Genomic DNA, 23,258 nt, shown 5'->3' on the forward strand with positions numbered 1-23,258 from the left:
ATTTCAGCTTCAGCAAATGTAGCGGAAAGCGATATTAAAAAGTGGTTCACAGATATCGAATTTTATTTAAAAAAGAAGGACCTATTTGACATCATGAAGGATCCCAGCAGAATTTTTAATGGCGATGAAACAAACTTGTATTATGTACCAAAACTTGGACAAGTCGTTGCTCTAAAAGGCTCCAAGAACGTTTACGAAGTAGATATGGGAGATGCGAAACAGAATCTCACTGTGATGTTCACCTTCTCAGCATCGGGTACAATAACACCGCCGATAATCATCTTTCCAAATAAGAGATTTCCACAATTGGTGAAGGACCGTGTTCCAGAAGGATGGACATATGCGTTAACTGATAATGGCTGGATGAAATCCCAAACTTTTTTATTTTACCTTGAATTTGTCTTGCATCCCAGCCTTATCAAATCTGGAGTTGTGTTTCCAGTAACAGTATCCGTTGATGGACACAAAACACATGTCACATACCAAGTAAGTACTTTATGCTCTAGGCTAGAGATAGTCCTAATAGCCCTATATCCCAACTCCACTTGAATTCTTCAACCTGCCGATGTTGCCAGTTTCAGACCCTTTGGCGTTATGGGGTTTTGTACTGGAGAAGAAATCATCCATTCATGAAGCTACGAAAGGAAGATTTTGCTCCTATTTTGTACACGGCAGTAGAAAAACATGATGCAACAACTATATCAAACGGCTTTAAAGCATGTGGAATATTTCCTTGGGACTCCAATGCAATAGACTATACCAAGTGCCTATTGGAAAAAATACCCATATTATTGATAATGTAGGAGAACCAGAAGCAAATATTAGTGAAGGCCAATCAGAAAAACAAATAAGTTTGACTTTGTTCAAAAAGCTAATAGGTGATAGAAAATTTATGGAACCGGGACAGGCGGGAATGACATCGGTCGACGAGAATTTTGCAGCCTTAAAAAGATTATTTAAGTACCTTAATGAAATAAGTGAAAAAGATCTTTTTTCAACATCTTTTAGGCAAATGGCAGAAGGCGATTTTGAAACAAATTATACAAAAGAGGAAATAGCAAATATATCTATTGTTTTAGAAGTGGAAAATTATAATATCCTAAGACTTTCAGACCTAAATAAAGAACAGTTCACCATTGAACCCACAGTTATTGAGGTAATCGACACAAATATAGAAGAAAAGCGGAAGAATAACGCCAATGAAAAGATGAATATTGATAGCGAAATTTTAACACCAGTTGATAATTTGTCGTCCATAGAATTATTTTTACCTAAACCACAAACACCTGAGAGGAAGGGCAAAAGAGCAGTAACCAAAATGCCTTATGTTATTTCGTCGTCGGGTTTCAAAAATATTGTTGAAGAAAAAGAACAGCTTCAGAGGGAAGAGGAAGAGCAGAAGAATCAAAGAAAAAAAGAGAGACTCAAGCGACAGGCTGCAAAAAAGACAGAAAAGGATAACAAAGGCAAGACTCTAACTGCAAGAAAGGATGATCATCAAAGCCATGTTAGAAAAATTTTCAGTTCTCCGCCAAAAAAGCGTATTTCTCTCTGCACACCTTTGACGGCATCCACTTCATCAATGGAGAATTTGTTACAAAATAAAGTTTGCTATGTTTGCGTGAAAAATATAAACAGGTCAAAACCAGGACTTAGGTGTAAAAATTCTACGAGAACATATCATGTAGAATGTTTGGAAAAGAAAGGTCTATATAAAAAATAATTTATTTGTGCCTCTTGTTTGTCTAAGTCTTAGGCTGCTTTTTGTAAATATTTTTATAAGACATTATATTATTAATCCTACTTTTAAGTTTAACTATTCGTTTTGTAAACCTTTGAATATTAGCTCGTTTTATTTATAAACAATATTATTTTGATATTACTTTTAGTGCTATTACATGTTATAATCAAGAAAAATTGTTGTTTTTTTTAACAAACCGATATTATATTAATAATATCATAAAAATTTTTAGTCATTAATATTTGAGGTGCGTAGTGGACAATGTGCCAATGACTGGGAAAGCGTGCCAACAATTAGGCTCTAAACTTTTTTTTACTATTTATTATTTTGCTATTATAATTTAAAAAAAAACTTTTTTTTTTATTTGAGAACAAAGTAGAATCATCAAAGAACATAAACTAGTCACAAGCTGACTATAACATCAATTTTCTGGAAACTAGTGGATATGTGAAACCTGAGAAGTCTTTAAGGTGCCAATAACTGGGTGGTTTACCCTAGATGAAAATATGTATTATTTATCTTTTAGATTATTTCGAACAACTATTTATATGTTTTAAAAAGAAAATAACAAATTACCTGAAATACGATGATTATGAAAAGAATATGTAATAAGGGAGGGAAGGGTGCGCAGAAAAACTTAAATATAATCAAGGATTTAATTTTTCAAACCAGTACAAGTACACACACAAAGCAATTGCAAACCCCTAAAAAATTATTATGACAAACAGTGTTGACACAGAAGAAAATTTTTGATAAATTTTGAAAATTTGTCAAAAATTTGGCAGATTGTTCTACATTTGTACTGCTACAACACCAAAGGATTTATACATTTGACTGGTACGATGCCGAGGCACTGGAAAATTAGTTTTTATTTTTTTTTGTATTTTGACAATAAATCCTTTAAGTACGGGGCTATCCAGAGCTAATAATTTTAAAAATACAATTGTACTAATGATATTTTCTTCGATTACTATGATAAATATTCGATGTTCATTTAAAAATTGGGTTCTATATATGTGATCTATACGGTATATTATAAGCACACCCTCATACAGCTATTTTATAATTACTAGTAAAACAATTAGAATAAGCTATGTCATCATAATCAAGAAGGGAAAGAACTAGACTGTTACATAAGAATATATTTTGTAATATAAATGTGACTTAGACAGTCTTGTGACTTAGTTTTGTTAGGTAATACATTCTTAAGGTTATATAGTTTTTTAGTCGCATATATGCAATTTTAAGTTCGTTAGTTATCTGATTTTCGAAAGATAGTTGCGAATCGAATGTAATACCTAAAATTTTGGTTTCATTAATACTGGGTATTTTAATATTATCTGTTTTAACAGTAAAGTCAGTCTTTAAATTAGGATTTCAACTATTCTTTCCAAAAAATATTATAAAATTTCTAACTGGTTTTATTTTTAAGTTATGATTTTTAGAATATAAAGTTATTTGCATCCTGCAAGTTTTCAATTGAAAATGGCATAAATATTTGTGAGTCATCCGTGTGTTGCTGTAACTTTTAATGTTGTATTGACCGATTCATATCACAAACATAAATTGAAAATAACAATAATGGAACCTTATGAGACCAAATTTTACGTTTAAAAATTCAGAATGCTGTTCAGATGTGTTAATGTCTATTGATACGGAGTGTGAGCTGTCTTGTATGTAAGAACCAAAGAATTCTATAGCCTAGATGAATATTTCAATTTTGCTAACAGCATATTGTAATCAATATTGTCAAACGCCTTACTAAAATCCAATAGAGCCATACAAGTAGTATTTTTAAATTCTCTGTAATTTTTATATTATTTACCATGCCGCTTATCAACCACCATACAGTTTTAAAGAAAGTATCTCTTTTTAAGGGTTAATGGCGCCACCTGCTCGAATGATCAAATAAATAATGACTGAAATTTAATTTATTAGTATTTTTCGATAAACATTCAGACTATACAACAATTTACTTTAAAAAAAGTGCCCTTGCCTTATGTCGATTATGCCGAAACTGGTACAGTATAAAGGATTAAGCCATAATGCAAGCCTGTCCAAAGTCGGCCCTCGTAAATTCCAAGTTTATGTTTCGGATTCACGAAAAAAACTAATAAAATATACGCTAGGTGCAAGTTGCGCTGCAACTCCGGACTCCCCGTTGCGTTTATGAAAATTATTTAATTTCGTTAATGCGATCGCGAGGGGCGCAGTCGCTTGTTTTTATGGTTTTTAACGGACGAACAAAAAAAAAACTGAAAAATATTGATTAGTTAAATAACGTTTTGTGACGGGCCTGGCGTGGCGGAAGAAGAAAAAAAACTGTTTGCGTTCGTGTGTCCACCACGGTGTCGCATGATCCACAATGCAAGTTATTTCAGTTTAAATTTAATATTGATTATTTTTTTAGTAAGGAGATAAAAAAGAACGGGCGATGTTAACTTATCAAGAGAGAGAGAGAGAGAAATAATTTCGGTAAAAAGAAAAAGAACAAGAAGAAGCAGCAGCAACCTCGAAACCGGCGCGGCCTGAAGAATAGGGTCCGCTCGAAAAAAAAGGGGCAAAAGCGGTGAGGAGCAGATAAGAAGATGTGCACAAGACGAAAGAAGAAGAAGAAGACCGATGGTCGCTGTCACTGACCTACCTGAAGAGCTATTATATGTTGTTCAACTGGCTTTTCTTTCGGTTTTGGTAGTGGTGCTGCCAGTACCGCGGACTGCCCTGATGGCTATGATCATAACGATAATAATACCGCGTGGCCGCGGTGCCAAATACAGTGGCGCATAGCCAAAAATTCGAAAATTTATGATTTTTAAGATGCCACACGTAGAAAATCAGCAGAAGTAACAAAATGATCTTAAACTTCACATTTGTAGTCAGTAAAGAAGACTATCCATGCAAGGGCTGTGGAAGAGCCGCTCCTAGGTTATCATCTTCCATTTTCACCTCTCATTGCCATTCATTCACACTTTCTTTAATTACAGTAATCCCTTTGCCCCAGTTTAATATCCCATAAAATTCTACAATCCATTAACTCAATAGTGGTATACCCGTTAGTATAAGCAAGTGAAACAGATCTTTTCGGAAAAGCCAACAACCCTGAGAATTTTTTGTTGACAGCTTAAGATTGAGGGATAACTAAAGGTTTTTAGATCATTGAAAAATGAAATATTCAATGTGGAAGAGCAGCTTCTTCTCTAGATCATTTGTTATTCATCGCTTTATCTTTGGCTTGGGATACCATGGTATCCGAGGAGTCCAAGAAAGCCAACTAGTTGACTATAGCAAGTTTCTGTAGGGGCAAGGCTCTAAGGTCTTCTTTTTCTGAATCTACCTAACTGTTTTGCTCTATATGAAGTTTCCAGCTCTGTAACAGCGTTAGCTCACCTGTAGAAGTAGATGCTAAGGTAGATTAGCTAGAAAATAAAAAACCTCACAAAAAAAGTTAAGGTAGTTAAGAAAATTTTTCCCCTATATTTATTTCTTAAAGAGGATTTTATAACAACCTCCAAGGGCTTATTTAAGATCAAACCTATCACATCACATTTCTTAGTGGTAGGTTTTTGGTAACCGTCACTGGTTTGCAAGGGTTTTGTTTTTTTAGTTTTTAGTTTTCCTTCTTTTTTTTGTCTTGGTTTGTTTTGGTTTTGGATTTATCCTATAGACACCGATTTCCGCTTTGGGTGAACGTTTTGTTTATCAGAATTCTGCAATACTTGGCATTTTTGGCTTGACTGGTACTTGACTTAAACCATTGGGATCTCTAGGATTCTTACCCCTCTCACAAGCTGATCTTTCTAAATATTAAGAGAGCTGAATTAATTTAGGTTTTCCTACCACCGATTTGCATTAGCAGCTCTATTAAATTATTTGACAAAAAGTAGCTAAGCTTTCGTCGTCTCATATCAGAAAGGGATTTTGATGTACTGAATAAAATTAAACAAAATAATCTTTATTGTATGCAACAAATAAATTACATCTATTCTATATACATACAAAAGTGGAAAGTACCGCTAGGCGTGTTTTAATAATCACCACAATAAATAATAAAAGGGCATAGTACAATTTTCTTAAAAATAAAAATTTGAACAAAATTGATTCAGAGAACCATACCAGATTCAAAGTTACATCCGTATTAAAATATCAGCAGTCTCCAAAATTTTTTTTAATTTAGACTTAAAAGAGGCCATGCCTAAATCTTTAGTTTCTGCAGGTAGGCCATTGTAAATACAGGCAGAATATATGAAATATATGAAGGAACTTTTCAGAAATTCAGTCTTATGCTGGGGGATTGCCAGTGTGGTTTTATAGCGAATATTTACATTATGTGTATCTCTCCTTTGAATAAGGAATTCTGATAGATATTCTGGTTCATGAAAATTAAGTAATTTATGTACAGTGCAGCTAGCTTATACCCAAAAATCTTCTTTGGGCCGTATTAAGACTATAGACCTGTTTTACATGCTCACTCACATGAACCCTCCGAGGCAAATTTCTAGTAAATCTTACACAGGAATTTTGAATTTTCTGGATTTTATATTTATTTTGTTCAGTTAAAAAAGGACCATATACAATATTTAAGTAACCAGCAATACTAAGCACTAAACTCTCTGTAAGGATTTGTTTTGTACTAGAAGACAAATGTCCTTAAATTCATATAATGACTTTAATTTATAATATGACTGTAGCAGATCTTATTTACATGCGCATTAAATGGCATTCGATTAACCATACAAAGGCCCAGGTTTTTTACTTGATCTACCCATTCCAATTCAACACCATTAATATTTAATTTACTTGGTGCTCCATTATTCAAGGTACTTTCATTTCTTGAGAACAGGATTGCATGTGTTTTACCAAAATTTATAAAAAGTGAGTTTTTGTCAGCCCAATCAGAGATCCTCTGTAAGTCAGCAGTAAATTAATCCAAGGCTTCAGTCAGGTAACCAACCAATTATGGCAGATAAATTTGCAAATCATCTGCATACTTGTGATACCTGCACTAAATTATTTTATGAATTAAGTCAGCGACAAATATTATAAAGAGAAGTGGTCCCAACACCGATCCTTGCGGGACTCCGTGAGTTACATTTCTCCACCTAGAAGTTACCACACCCTCGTCATTAGTCGGCTTTACTGCCTGTTGCCTGTTTGAAGGTAGCTTTTAAACCAACCATTTGTCTGAACATTGTAGTGCCTTAGTTTTGCCATTAAAAGTTTTATATTGAGAGTATCAAAGGCTTTTGTCATATCTATCAAAACAGAGGGACTACATTGTTCATTATCCAGAGATACAGCAATATCTGTTGTTACTTTTAGAAGAGCTGTCTTACAGCTATAATTTGGTCTAAAGCCAGACTGAAATTTTGGGATAATGTTTCTGCTTAATAAATAATCCAGCAAATGACCTTTTACAATTTTCTCAATTAATTTAGATAAAGTTGGCAAAATACTAATAGATCTTAGTTCATTAATATTGATTGGATTGTTGACTTTAGGTACTGGAGTAACAAGGGCTTTTTTCCAGATGTCAGGGATACACCCAAAAGATAAAGAATTATTAATAATGTTCACTAGAGGTGTTAGGCAAATAGAAATGCAAGCTTTTAACATTTTTATAGAGATCTCATCTACCCCAATAGCATTACTTTTAATACTGTTTATGATTTTATAAACTTCATTTTCAGAGATTAGTTTAAAATGAAACGGCTCCTCATCGATTGAGGAATTAAGAAATGTATCCAAATTATCTGGATCAATCTGTAATTGAGGCACACTAAGAAATGATTAACACCAGAAAATGATTATTAACAAGTGTTGGCTCTCTTAGATTAGAAGGAATTTCTGCAGGTGCATTGTTATTGACTTTACAATTAGAGATTTTTTCCAAAAGTCCTTAGTTTTATGTGGTCCTCGACACCTTTTTTTTATATTATGTTTTAACCACAATGGTTTACACCCTCTTTGTTTTAGTGGTTTTAAGGGACAATAAACATCAATCAGGGACAGGATATTTTCATTGAATATCTGAATTCTTATATTTATATCATTAGAATAGCATAGGTTCTGCCAATCTACCTGTTGTAAACTTGCCCTAAACTTATCAAAATATGCCAGTCTTAGATCTCTACCTTTTATCACAGAATTAATACTTATTTTCAATTTATCACATTTTAATATACACAGTACTGCTTCATGATCTGTTTAAACTAGATCACATGGTACAACTCCATGACTTTTGACTAGACTTATGTTATTTGAAATTATGAGATCAATTAAAGTTTCATTGTTGGGCGTTATTCTGGTTGGTTCCTGAATTAGCTGAGTTAAACCAAAACTTTCTAAAATATCATTAAAAAACTTCAATTCTACAGATTTGTCATATAAAAAGTTTACAATAAAATCGACAGTACATACCAAAACATTACAATTACAAATAACCGCAGCAAAAACATCATATAGGCAACTGAGAGCAGAGTATGGCACAAAAGGTGGTCTGTAAACAACCCTTATTGTTAGTAATTGTTTATTATATTTAAAACATATCCAAAGTTGGTCAATTCCATTATTAAAATTTGGAGTATTAATGAGTGTTGACTTGAGCTTAGACATATATTGCAACTCCACCTCCTCTACCATCTCTGTCTTTCCGGAAAAAATCAAAACCATTAATCAAATATATATTTGATAATAAATTACAAGTTAGGCAGGTTTCTGACAATGCAACAATGTCATAGTCAGATGTTTCAATGAAGTACCTGATTTATATGCACCACTTTTAATGTGTCCTGGCCAGTTGATATGACCTTTGGATTTACTTTCGATGTGATGGCTGAGGACTCCTGTGGAAATTTTGACTTCTAATCATTTCTCGGGCTTTACTGTTAACATCATGTGTAGGAGGCTTAAACTGATCGACATAACATCCATCAGGCCAAAACTCATCAGACAGATATGTGCCTTGTAGGTTTCACTCTTGGCCTCTTGGAACATCTGGACTTGGGCTTTCCTTCTACTTGTAGCAGTGCTGATTTATGCATATTTTTTGCTTTACCGTGGCTTTTTATTATCATTCTTTAGATTTAAAGTAATAGATCTTCGCGAAAATTTTATTACGACGAGATTCAGTACGCTACGGCTCACCATTTATGACACCAGTCACTAAGAAAGATTAACTAGACAATAAAAAACCTCAAAGAAAAGTTAAGGTAGTAAGAACATTAGGAGTCTTTAAAACAATTAGGTAGAAATCCTGAGAATTGTCTACTACAGAAGACCTATTGCATGTGATAATTAAATGTTTTTTATTTATATCGGCACTAAAACTTAGAGGATCCAATGAGCAAGGAGGTGCTTGGCAATCGCTGCAGTATAAATAAACCAACCAGTATACAGTGAACACTGAACAGTCTTTGTATACTATTAACTAATATAAACTTGGAATTACTTTTAAAAAAAATGGAAGTACTTAAAATTCTTTTATAATGATGTAAAATGGCAATATACCATGGAATAGACAATAAATAATCCAAGGCATACCCAAGTCCATAGCATGAGAGGACTCCAAAGCATAACTCGACGGTATTTTTTAAATAGTTTCGAGAGTGGTTTAGTGTAATTCAGAAAATTGCATAGAATATTGACGTGATTCCTAACTTCTACGTCTAAAAGATGTGTAACTGTTTACAAAAAAATTGGATAGAAGTAAAACAGCTTCTTCTTTAGATCCTCTTTTAATCATCTTTATGGCATAATTTTGGCTTGAGGTACCATGGTATCCCAAGAGTCCTAGAAATCCAACTGGTTGACTATCGCAAGTTTCTGCAGGGGCAAGACTCTAAGGTCTTTTTTCTCTGAATTGATATTTCTATTTTGTTCTGGATGAAATAGTTCTTGGTTTCTAGTTCTGAAACAGCTTTAGCTCACATGTAGAAGTAGATTCTAAGGTAAATTAGCTAGAAAATAAAAAAACTTTAAAGAAAATGTTAAGATAGTATGAACATTATAAGTCTTTAAAACAGTAAGGTAGAAATCCTGAAAATTGTCTACTATAGAAGTGATAAATATATCATGTGAGCATGTGATAAATATATGGTCTTTATGTTTATTATTTTGTAAATAAGAACAGTATAATAGTGTAATATGGTCCAGCATGTATATTCAAACCTATATCTGGGAGGATTTCAAAGCATTAGTGGGCTTTGACTTAGTGGGTTTCAGAAGATTAGGTCAAATGCTGATGAAATTTCTTAAAACTTTTCTAACATTTAAATCTGAAAAAGTGTGTAAGTGATCACAGAGCAAAGAACGAAAAACTTGAATAGAGAAGAAAAAATTGAAATACTTTAGAAGAATGATTGAGGAAGAGCTCGACTATACTCTGAAAGAATCAGTCGATCGAATAAATTAAAGCAAGCAAAAACCCCAAGATCATTGGCTTAGGTAACCGTAACAGGCAGTAATTACAATATTATTCTTTATAGGAAAATCACATTATCGAATACTCGATTATAAGAAATTGTAATTTATATGTATTGAGAGGCTTAATGTGAGCAGCAACTGATTGAAAAAAAGAATCTTCTACGCAAATTAACATCAGTAGATTTTTTTTTGTTCCCTATAGATCTTTATTTTCTTTTCCATCAAAAGGAGCCAGATTGGCAGATTGATCCTAAAAAAGAAGATCATGTAAGGGATAAAGGATTTGAAGGTAATGGATGTGGTAAAATATCGTCCTAGGTAGAACGTGGTAATTGACTGCTGAAGATTGGAAATGACGACTGATATTGATAGTGGTACTATCGGTGCGATTCATTGCGATATTTGCAGCAAGGGTTCTTCATGACTGAGAAATCAAATTTCTATACGAAAATTGACTGATTCGTCAGCCGCGTCTTCTCTGGATCCTCTTCAATCATCTCTATGGCATTAGCTTTGCCTTGAGATACCATGGTATCCCAGAAGTTCAAGAAACCCAACTTGTTGACTGTGGCACTTCTGTCTTTGTAGGGGCAATTCTCTAAGTTACTTTTTCTCTATCCAACTATTTTGCTTTAGATAAAGTATAGCGGCGTTTTTAATAATTTTCATGGTATTCGGCTACGTAATGCTTTATAGAAGAAGAAGCTAAGATGGATTAGTTAGTATTGACCAATAAAATGAAAAATTTCAAAGAAGATATTGAGGTAGTAAGAAGGTTGAGAGATGACATACTGTAGAAGAGGGGGACAAATACTCTACTGCAGTATAGGTAAGCCAACCAGTACACAGTAAACAGTTCTTCCTCGAAAAATTTCGTATAATTAGAAATGTATGAAATAATCCAAGGTATACACAAGCCTATAGCATGAGAGGACTCCAACGCATGATTCGTCAGATTTATTTTCCAAATAGTTTAAAAAGGTTTAGTTTATTTTAAAAAAGTACATCGATTATTAATGAGATTTCTTAAAATTTCTACGTCTAAAAGACGTGTAAGTATTCACAGAGCAAAGAAGGAGAAAATTGGATAGAAGTGGAACAGCTTCTTCTCTAGAATCTCTTTCCATCATCTTTATGGCATTATCTTTGACTTCGGATACCACAGCAAACAGTAAAAAAACCAGAGCACAGTAAACAGTTCTTGTAAAAAGTAAACTGACATAAACTAATATAAACTTGGGATAGACTTAGGATTCTTTGGTATAGAAGAACAGATAGAAGAATGCTGTCAAGATTATCTTATCTAACTGTAAGTGAGTACAGAACAGTGAAGAAAAAACTTGGATAGATAAGAGAAAATTGAGCACAGAATCATTATATATAATTTATTAATGAAGAGGGGGCCAAGAATATAGTTTGGAAGCATCAATCGAAGCAATAGCCAGTATTATTTAAGCCATATTGGCTTAATCACATTTGGAGTGATGAGATTCCTTAAAGGTTATCGAACATCCGAGGAGAGGCATAGTAAAAAAGAGAGGATCAATTTGAGCAGTAATTGATTGAAAAGAAGAATCTAGAAGCAATCTAACATTAGCAGTTTTATGTTCGTAGTAGTTTTTTTACGTCCTTTCCTATCGGAAGGTACAACATATGGATTGGGAAGCTGACCCCAAGAAAAAGGTAATGTAAGGGATAAACGATTGGAATTAGTGGATGTGGTAAGATATTTCCTTTAAATCAAGATCAAATTATAGCCTTAGTTCAACAAGAAAAATTACTTTAACTGCCTCACAGAAAGGAATTGGCATTTCCTATGTTGGAAATGTGACTTCGATGGTGGTGCTATTCATTTGATTCTTTTAGATCTTTGCAAATGTAGGGATGCCCTATAGTTGAAAATTTCCAATGAAAAGTCAAATCTATATGAAATGAAAATTTTATTTCAGTGAATTTCAAAAATCAGCGCTATAACTAGCAATAGTCATCAAATATAATTTTTTTTTTCAAAAATTATCAGCAAACTTCTGGTAATTTGGATGCTTTTACAATACTTGGCTGACAGCTGTTACTTCTTTTAACATATTCATGTTTAAGAAGGTCTTGGCCTTCTAAAAAATAAAGATAGTAATAGTTTCTCCTTTAGCAATAATGGCAGAAACATTTTTTTTCCAAAAAATGCTTGTAAATTCTGCTACTACGTCTTTTCCCATAGTTGGAAATTTCCTTAGCCTTTGATGATAATTTGCTTCTTAATAAGACGCTGTATATTTAGCAAAATTTTAAATAAAAATCGTCGATATCTACGCCTCTGTTTTGCGGTTTTCTGACAGCAGCGATCCGTCTTCAAAGTCGCATGTGCGTGAGACGGTCATGATAGAATTTGATGCAAACAATTTTATTTCTTGCTGTTTTTTTTACTTCTGTTTGTCGGGCTGAATTTATTATTCCAAGGTTTCATATCAAAATAAATCAGCGTATTTTTAGAATGAAAATTAGCGTCGGTCATTTAAAATTTAAAGGGTTTCCACCGAGCCGCAAAGAATATCAAAAACGAACACAATGTAAATTGTATACCTTATTAATCATGTTTTAAGTTAAGCGATCTGTGAATACTGACGTGTATATTTCGTTTGCTTATGACTGATTATACGGGCATTGTTAACCGGTAATTTTTTGGTAAAAAAAATACAATAAAATGCTTTAATGCAAGATTTAAAAAAACTTAAAAATGGGCTTACATGCCTGGAAGAGGGAAAATATTGCCCATTGGTTTAGAAGAAAATTAATAATTATTCCAAGAGCTTAAAACATATAAAACTGTCTCTAACTGCTTGAAAACAAGGTAACAATTTCCTCAGTATAAATAAATGAAATTGCTAAGGGTATCTGGAAAAAATGATAAAACTATTCCAGGACCTCAAAACCTTTGAAAGGTCTTTTCATTTGCCTGGAAAAACGTGAAAACTAAATTTTGCTACTTGGAGAAAATTAAAAATTAAACAAGTTAGAATGCTTGAAAAAACGATTCCAAGTACTGGGTAAAAATTAAAAATGTACCCATGAATAGAAAAATTTTTATTCTACACATGGAGATATAAGAAATTTCTTTTATTGGCAAAAGAAAGACTTAGATGGCCTCGTGAATTTAAAAGAAATGGAAAAACTATGCCAGGATCTTGAATCTTATAAAAAATAACTTCAGCTGCATGATTGCGACAATCGTTATAAGTGACTTTTACGTACCTGGAACCAATTACTAATAAATCCAATAAACATGAAAATAGAACAAAAGTTAGATGCTTGAAAAACTATTTCAACTGCTTGGAAAAAATGAGTCAATATTCCAGAAGGTTAAAGCAATAAAACTACTCCATTAATTACCTCTTATTTCCATTTCTTAGTACCTTCATCAGCACTGACCTCAAAAATATAAATTTATAGGCAAAAAATGAGGGGTAAAGTTTAATTATAGAATTAAAACATTACTATCAACTAGTTCCACTTTTTACTCCTTTCTTACCATTCCATCTACATTTTCATCTTCTTCTTCCACTTCAACGTCTTTAATTTTCTTTCTAAAATAACCTCATAAACATCGTACATCTGCCTTATAACACACCATTTAAACTTCTTTATTAATAATAATTTCCTTGACGATCTTCAACTTGTTATCACCCAATAAACAAACATCACTACAGCCCATATTCCCATTATGTCTTTGTATTTGTGCGTAGGTACGTGTCAGCAAGATTTATATTCTACCGACAGGTAATGATCTTATAATAACCATAATATGGTAATTAAGCCGTTTTCTCTGGCCATCAATTACATTCGCCAAGATTGTCGTTCCGTTTAAATTCAGTTTAACTGTTTTTCATAAGCAACTCGCGCGATGGCCATTATCATAAACAGCCAAATGGCTTATACAACGGCCAATTTATAATTTTCATTATCACCCGGTCTGTTTTCTTTCTTTTGGTTTTGTAGAGGGTACTATTTACTTCTCTATTACCGCTTAAAATAAAGAGTTTTTTTAATCTCTGTCTATACAATAGTCAACACAATTCTGCTTCATAAAAAAAGCAGATATAGTAGAACTAGAGAACTATTATTGACCAATAAGCCTCTTTAAAAAATAGTTTACCCGAATTATAACGTCGCCTACTAGAAAACAAATTACATTGATGATCAACATGATCAGATGGCCCTGTTCATGTAAACATGTTGTGTCAATCATGTCCATAATTTGACATTAAAATGAGAAATTTAAGAGGAAAACAGGCTTTAGCATTCACATAGACCGATGCGCAAACTCAAAGCTATCTAGTTACTCGAATGGAGGCTAATTTTAGAAATGTGCTTGAAAAACTGCGGAGTGAGTACGTACATCATGATAAACAAACTCTAAATGACCCGATTACAAGAATTTCTAGCATATTTTGAAATACCATAAAAAAATTAATTTTTCATGGTATTGCTGAAAAAAATTCCAAACGCCTCTTAGAAGACATGTGCAAAACAGTAACTACAATCATTGGCGTAGATATTAATAATGGCTGGACAAATCTTGGTAATGTATTTGTTTTGCACAAAAATGAAAAAATATGTGAAGATTTGTCTTGACATAAGCCCTGTCTCTTGTGTGCCAATTTTAAACATTTTATCCCCCTTACGATGAACACCATTATTATTATCAAGTAATTTTATTCTCTTTACAGCCTTATTTTTATTTTATTAATTCGTTCAAAAAATATTAATAAATGTGGATAAAAAAATAAACCTTATGTTAACCCTGAACAACTATTCCAAAAAAAAAATCGCAACAACTATTGATGGGTCAGTATGACCCACTGTATTATTTATTAAAAAATGTAACGAAACTTACAACGTATTTTCTAACATAAAAACAAAAACATTTTAACAAAAAAAAAACTTACTTAGTGCAGTTAGGACAAACTTTTACTGCACATTGTTGACAAATAGGCTTTTTACAATTATTGCAAACAGTATTTGTTTTTCAGTCCTTTGACCATGGGCATATGGCACATCTTTTTCACTTGGACGTTCTTCTATCAGTGAGTGGCACAGGAGGTTCTGGAATCTCAGTGTGAAATATATTGGAGCCCATTTCTGGAACCTTTCGAGGTACCTTTGTATTTTCTAGTCTTTTTATGACGAACGGCTTGCATAACGATACCCCTAGCCGCTTTAGAAAATCATAGCGCGTAATTTTGTTTCATTAGATGCACAGTTATATAAAACATAACTATTAATTCCAGCAATATTCAATATTGCATGAAATAATGCCATTGGCCAACGTCTTGTTCTGCGCGAAGTAGAATAATTTGCGCATTTTTTGTCAAGAGCATCAACCCCTGCGTTAGTCCCATTGTAGTACTCGATTGTATCTGGTTTCAATGAAATTTCATTTATCTTATTATCGTGGTGCATACTTGATACTAATATAACTGCTTTATTAGTTTTTGGAACAAATGATACCATGGTAATGACCGGAGAAAAACCAAACAGTGAACTTTTGGGTTGTCGCTTACGGCTGATTATACAGCTATTTGACGTTTTTTTTTTGAGTGCCTACATAAGTAAGCTTATTATTTAACAGCTCATTTATTATCTCAATTGAAGAGTACCAGTTGTCAGCGGTTACATTGCGGTTGGTACCCATTCTGTGCTTTGTCAAACGAAGCACAACCTCCGAAGGATTCGAAAAACGTTTTTCTTTAGGGGCCCGATCTCCAATTTGGGCACCTGTATATACTTCGGCGTTCAACATATAGTGGGTCTTTGAATCCGCCAGAATTTGTACTTTCAAACCATACTTAGCTGGTTTACCAGGGATGTACATACCAAATCCGCATCTACCCCTAAAGGGTACCAACATCTCATCCAGGGTAACATTATCACCAGGGTTATACATTTCCCGTGCGTTATCCACAAATGTATTAAAAACTTCTGAAATCGGCGCCAGTTTGTCCAATTTGATCCTTTTCTTCCTGGTTTGTAAATCATCAAAGCGTAAACAACAAAGCAAAAAAGAAAATCTTGCAAGGCTCATTGTAGCTCTAAAGATATCTCTTCCTGTTCCATCAGTACACCATATTGACCTTAGATCCTCATGACCAGACTTGAATAAGCCTTGAAAAAATATAACAAACAAAAATATGCTTTTAGCTCATCTTCACTTGTTTTGGCAATAAACGTTGGCTGAAATTTTCTTCTGGCAGCCCTACGTCTTTTGAAACTTTTATATTTGGCCTGACACAGTCCAATTTTTATATTTGTAAATTTACAAACTATCTTTAGGATCTTATCATTTATAAGTAAGTTCCATGCTGACTCAGGTGACTTGGGTGGATTGGACAATGCAAAGCCCTTCAAACCTGGTTTAGTGTAAATATTGTTATAAGCTGCTGCTCTTCCACGTATTGCTGCTCCTTTTGACCATCTTGTTCCATCCTTTCCAACCCAAGACGTAAAATTAATTAGAGGTTGATCTTCCTCAGAATCATCATTGCCAGAAACCCCAGAAGCCTCACTCAGAGAATCATGTTCACTAAATAGCTCGCAGTCCTCTTCAGAATCGTCGCTTTTATCTCCATCCTCCAAAATTTTTCTAAGAGCGTCCTGTTCATTCTCAGCAATTTCCAAGGGCACATTGGCGCCATTTTCATCATCCGTGAACTCTCATCCACGTTTTCGAGGTCCTGCCAAAAATCGTTATTTTCTATAATGTCTAAAAGCTCCGCATCCGTGTATAATTTGGAATCCATTTTTATAGATAACTAGATACAAAAATTACAATAAACACTTGTTCGAAACAATTTTTATGCAAAAAAACTTACCAAAATAATTATTTCATAAAGTGCTAAAATGAAAATATTTATAACGCAACAACTACCGCTGGGTCACTTTAACCCCGTCAATAGTGGTTAGGGGTTAAATGAAAAATATGAAAAATATCTAAGACCTAGTTTATTAGATGTGGAAAATGATCTCCGTTGATCTCCATACACAAATACAATTGTTGTTCAAAATGTCTGTGTACATTTCAGGCGTTATTAACTGACATTCGTTAACCATTCTATTTCAAAGATCTTAAAGGCAGTCAGGCTTTGTAGCAAAGACTTTGGTATGACCCCATAAAAAAAATCAAGAGGGATAAGATCAGGAGATCTAGCAGGCCATTCTACGGTACCTCTCCGGCCAATCCATCGTCCAGAAAATACGTCGTTCAAAAAATGACAAACGGCAGCAGACTAATGTAGTGGTGCCTCATCTTGTTGAAACATCAGTTCATTTTCTATCAAGTTCAAGTAACTTAATTATTCTGAGATTGATGGCGTCCTGCAGACATTCCAACATAAAAGGGTTAAACGGCAAAATAATAGGTTTATCGCGGTACTCCGCAAGACGGGAAGGCAGAACAAGTAAAGATGATACCTGCTGATTGACGTGTTTCTGCTTTTTGGCTTCTTCGAGACAGGGCAATCAGGAAACCAAAAGAAAAAGTGAAGAAAAAACACGGGATTACGAACAGGAGCGCAAACCATCAGCAAGAAGGCCTTATCTAAAGGTGTTCATGCTAAAAGAATTAGTATCTTGCCTTGTTTATCAAAAGCCCTTGAAAAAGTTATTAAGATCCAGCTTAATAAACATGTAAAAATAAACAAAATATTACCTTGCAGAGTAAAAAATCATCATGATTATTAAGATATTTTGAGTTAAATGGAGCAAATGAAGTCATGCATATATTTCATAACTTGTAACTCGCTAGAAGTTTAATTAAGATAACAAGTAACATATAAACTATAGAGTACAAAATTATCTGTAATTAATATTTTACTATTATTTTTAAATCCCTTGAAAACGGCAGAATTACTATTTAAGCATTATTAGATTTTACCAAAGCATTCTATAAGATAAATCATAAGATATCGTCTGATATTTTTTAATATCAATTAAATAATACAGTATCAAATGATTTCATTAAAAAAAGAGTCCTACAGGGATCAATCTTAGTACCCTCATTATACGTAATTTACATATCTTTTTTGTCAGGAGATCTGGAAAAGTGTTCTGCACATTTTTACGATAATTACACACAGGTATATCTAAGTTTTGATCCAGATAACACTATTAAAAGTTGTAGAGTTTTGAGCCGTGAACCTAATCCCTTAAGTACATTACCATACGACCATTCTTTAATGCTAAACCCTAAAAAGTGCTGTTTAATGATTTGTTTAATCTGGAAAAAATTGTCACAAGATCGTTTTGTATTAGTATTTGACTGGTGTCCAAAATTTTAGAAAGAATAATTCGTCAACAAATTTATCATTTTGTTAACTTTTACAATATATTTTCGGACTGTCAATCGGGTTTTAAAACTTGAGCACCACTACAAGTCTAGTATACCTTCCCGATTAATTTAGAATGAATGAGAAGAAAAGGAAAATAACATGACACTGAACTGTTATTAGACGCAGTGACATTCTTTAACTTATGTCTTAATAGCAGACAATATTGTGTGGTGTTAGGTAAAAAATTTCAATCCAGAAAATCAAATTATAATCCTGTTTCTACCGGTGTTTCTCAAGGAACTATTTTGGAGCTATTGCTATTTTCTTTATATGTTGATAGAAATGAAATCGGGTACTTAATTGCGAATCATTAGCGTACGATTGTAACTCATTCTATGTTACAATAGTACGCTGATGATTCTTAATTATTTACAACATTTTTACATCCAAACCTGCCTATGACAGAACAGCAAATCAATTAAGATGTAGGGAATATACAGAGCTTTTCGAGAGTTCGTAATTTTAAATTAAATACATCTAAATGCTCATCATAATATTTCTTTAAATGTTCACCTACAGATTCATAACACTTAATTGTTCATTAACTTCATTTCACGCGTACATACATAACAAATAAACTTAAAATTGCCTACATGTGTTTAAAAAAAGATAAAATTTTATTTATGTAACACACTTGTTCCATCCCTGTTTAGCTACTGCCCTGTTCGTTCTTCTGATGCATTTACCGAACATTGTGCCTATTAAATACAAAAATTACTGTTAGAAATAATAATCGTCCTTTATATTTTTATATTCTCTTTGTATACTTATATTCGCCAAAATAATAATATACATAATGCTGAATATGAAAAATCGCAGAAATTATCATATGTAGACTTTTGTTTATAAAGGTATAAAAACTGGACAACCAATTTTGTTTTAAATAACATTTATTTCGATACTTGTTTCTTTCATATTTTACCTTCCCCGCACTTCTACATACATACCCCTTCCTCGCCTTCTCTATTCACTTATATACTTATTTAATTACTCCGTTATTTATTATAATACATCTGTATGCACATAAAACTTAGATCGAAAATTATATGTATATAGGGTGTCCGAGAGAAAACAGTCCACCCTGAAAATCTTGTAAAATAAATTGTTTAGCCGAACGAGTCAAATTTAACATTGAGGAGGACATTTATTGACCGAAATTGCGATTCTTTGTCGTCATCTCCTGACCCCCCAGAGCTATCATATCAATTTTTTTAAATAGGCATAGGAATCGAGTAATACCTTGAATTAAAGTTAATTTTATTCTCTTCATAGGCCTATTTTAATTTTTTTATTCTACATTTATTTTTTTATCAATTCGATCTCAAGAAATATGAATAAACGTGTCTGATATTGTTCAAAAGTTTAAATCTCGCAATTTTGTTGCCTGCATAAATTTCTTTTAATTTAAATTACCTAGGTATTATCTCTTATCAAGAAAAAAAATACTAATTAGTTATTTTTTATTTTGGTATCGGTATTTTGTTGAGGTGCACAATAACAGCAGTAGTAGCACAAAGTATTTGGTTAATCTAATCCTGGTAAAATTGATAACAATGGAAATTAAGTTGGTGGGTCTTTATTATCAACAAAATAAGTCTGCTAGAGCTGCAGCACGTGCTTCTAATGGTAATCATCCGGGTAAAAGGGTAAATCATCCTTATGTAACGGATTTGATGAGAAAGTTTGAAGAAACAGGGGCAGTACAAAACAGAAAAAATTGAGTTCAGCATCCAGTGAGAAATGAAGTGGTAGAAACTGCAGTGTTGGGTCATGTTCAGATAGAACCTAATATATATGCTCGAAAAGTGGCTACAGCAACTGGGGTGTCTAAACGTACCGTTCACTAAATTTGAAAATTACGCAAATATCATTCCTACGAAATCAAACTAGTACGTGAGCTAAATGAAGATGATTTTGATCGTTGTCTACAATTTTTTGATTACTTTAGTGATAGATTAAATCGTGAGAGAAATTTGCTCTACAATATTTGTTTCTCGGATAAATGCTCCTTTTATTTACACGGTGAAAATACAACTGTCAATAATGGAACGATATTAATCCTCATTTATTTCGAGAAACACATACGCAGAGCCTCAAAAACTTAATGTATAAGCTGGTATCCTGAGAGATCATATTGTGGACCTTTTTTTATTAATACAAATTTTAATGTTGAAAATTACTTAGAACTTTTGCAGGACCCCCAAGTAACTGAGTTACTTGAATAAGATGATAACCTTCTAGAAAATTATGTTTGAACCACTCCATTATGCTGCTGCCGCGCATCATTTTTTGACCGACGATTTCCTGGACGATGGATTGGCTGGAGAGGTACCGTAGAATGGCCTGCTAAATCTCCCGATCTTACCCCTCTTGATTTTTTTTATGGGATCATCTAAGAACCAAAGTCTTTTCGACAAAGCCTGACTGTCTTTAAGATCTTCGAAATAGAATTGTTAACGAATGTCAGTTAATAACGCCCGAAATGTGCACAGACGTTTTGCACAACAATTGTATTTTTAAATGGAGGTCAACGAAGATCATTTTCCACAATTAATAAAATAGGTGTTAGATACTTTTTATATTTTTCATTTAGCATAAGGCCTTTTTTTTATCCACATTTATTAATATTTTTTGAGAACAATTGATAAAATGAAAATAGAGCTATGAAGAGAATAAAATGACTTTTAATTCAGGGTATCACTGGACCCTTATTCCCATTTAAAAAAATTGACCTGGGGGCTCTGGGGGGGTGAAGAGGTGACGTTAGAGAATCGCAAGTTCTGTCAACATATTATGTCCTTCTCTATATTAAATTTGACTTACTTTAACAACTTATTTTTCAAGATTTCCAGGGTGAACTCTTTGCCTCGGACACCCTCTATAGCTTAAAATTCCCAACATGTCTCGGACACAGCAGTGTCCATCATTAGGGGGATAAAATGTTTAAAATTGGCACAAATCAGTCAAGAAAAATCTCCACATATTTTTCCATTATTGCGCAAAACAAAGACATTACCAAGATTATTCCAGGCAATATTAATATCTACGCCAATGATTGTAGTTACCGTTTTGCACATGTCGGCTAAGAGTTGTTTGGGATTTTTCCAGCAATACCATGAAAAATTAATTTTGCGGTATTACTCTTTTTGTCGAGTTTTTCAGAATGTTGTTGGCTACTAGAAATTCTTGCATTAAGTGCTAAAATTTCTTGCTTAAGCTTATCAATAGACTACTCTGCATCTTTTTCAAAAGTTTTAAGCGTCTGAATAGAGATTACAGAGAATACAGACAATCGGGTCATTTAGAGTTTGTTTATCATGATGAACGTACTCACTCCGAAGTTTTTCGAGCTCATTTCTAAAATTAGCCTCCATTTAAGTGACTAGATCGCTTTGAGTTTGCGCATCGGTCTATGTGGATGCTGAAGCCAATTTTCCTCTTAAATTTCACATAGTTTCAAAATTTTTTCAATAATGAACTTAATTTGTAAATAAACAACACTCCCTGCAATATAATAACAAGATTTATATATTTAATTGTTTCTCGAATGCTCGTTTTATTTATATGATAAAGTAAATAGACACAACTGTTGATACTGGAGCGACACTAATTCTTATTTATTTCGAGAAAGACATATTCAGCGATCTCAAAAATTTAATGTATGGGCTGGTATCCTGAGAGATCATATTGCTGGACCTTTTTTTATTAATACAAATTTTAATGCTAAAAATTGGAACTTTTGCAGGACCCATCAATCCCAAAATAACTGAGTTACTTGAACAAGATGATAACGTTCCAGAAAATGAACTGACGTTTCAACAAGATGACACCACCACATTATGCTGCTGCGGTTTGTCATTTTTTAAACGACGTATTTCCTAGACGATAGATTGGCCGGAGAGGTATCGTAGAATGGCCTGCTAGATCTCCCGACCTTACCTCTATAAATTTTTTATGGGGTCATTTAAAAACCAAAGTCTTTGCCACAAAGCCTGACTCTCTTGAAGATCTTCGAAATAAAATATCTGTTATTAACGCCCGAAATGTTCGCAAACGTTTTGAACAACAATTGTACTTTTATAATACACAACACTTATAGTCATCATACGACCAAACGACCAAGCAGTTAATCGTCAATCAACCGAATACCAAAGATTGGCTGTTATAGGCCATAGACGAAGAAAACTAAAAAAAGGAAAAGAAAAAAAGAGAACCCGTCCCATAAGAATGCCAGAGCGTTCTTCTATGTGCCCCATGCATCAATTCAATTCCCATCAGAACAGGGTCCGACGAAGCCCGGGCCGGTTCTTTATAATTCCCGATAAAAATGCGCCGTTATTTTTGCCGGGCCGGGCCGGTCGGATTTTCTTCATAGATTTTTATATTTATATACTTGGTGGGTTCGTTGGTTGGTTGGTTGGTTAAGGTCTTCGGGCGCGATTCGGTTACTGACCTCGCGCAACGACGAAAGCTACTTACCACCACGGGTGGCGCACCAGGACCTCGGATGCGGGAACGGAACAGGGAGGGACTTTTTTACCCATGGGCGTAACACATTTTTCATCATTTCATTTTACATAAAAACATTACACATTTTGGCATAGTTACTATTCGGGGAAAACTGCTGCCTGGCTTCTTTCCCAAATAGATGGGGACACAATTGTTTAATTGTGCCACTGGAGAGTACTAGTGGACTGTACTTATTTTGTATGTTTATC

The 23,258-nt window shown here is 33.5% G+C and overlaps 2 protein-coding genes across 2 annotated transcripts in view; one reads left to right on the forward strand and one right to left on the reverse strand.

Annotated features, from left to right (window-relative positions):
* LOC126746146 (BTB/POZ domain-containing adapter for CUL3-mediated RhoA degradation protein 3) overlaps positions 1 to 23,258 on the forward strand; it is a 413,055-nt gene that overhangs the window by 330,333 nt on the left and 59,464 nt on the right. The window lies entirely within an intron of this gene.
* On the reverse strand, positions 15,732 to 21,617 carry LOC126746592 (piggyBac transposable element-derived protein 4-like). The gene is made up of 3 exons (XM_050454901.1): positions 21,606 to 21,617; positions 16,366 to 16,864; positions 15,732 to 16,318 (listed from the first exon to the last, which is right to left on the reverse strand). Exons 1-3 carry the CDS (start codon positions 21,615 to 21,617, stop codon positions 15,732 to 15,734), a joined length of 1,098 nt encoding a protein of 365 aa, XP_050310858.1.

Source organism: Anthonomus grandis, chromosome 17 (genome assembly GCF_022605725.1).
Source record: "Anthonomus grandis grandis chromosome 17, icAntGran1.3, whole genome shotgun sequence".
Taxonomy (NCBI): domain Eukaryota; kingdom Metazoa; phylum Arthropoda; class Insecta; order Coleoptera; family Curculionidae; genus Anthonomus; species Anthonomus grandis.

Coding starts and splice junctions, on each gene's coding strand:
- LOC126746592 (XM_050454901.1), bottom strand. Junction 16,319..16,365: donor AACGTTTATTGCCAAAACAA/GTGAAGATGAGC, acceptor TATTTTTTCAAG/GCTTATTCAAGTCTGGTCAT.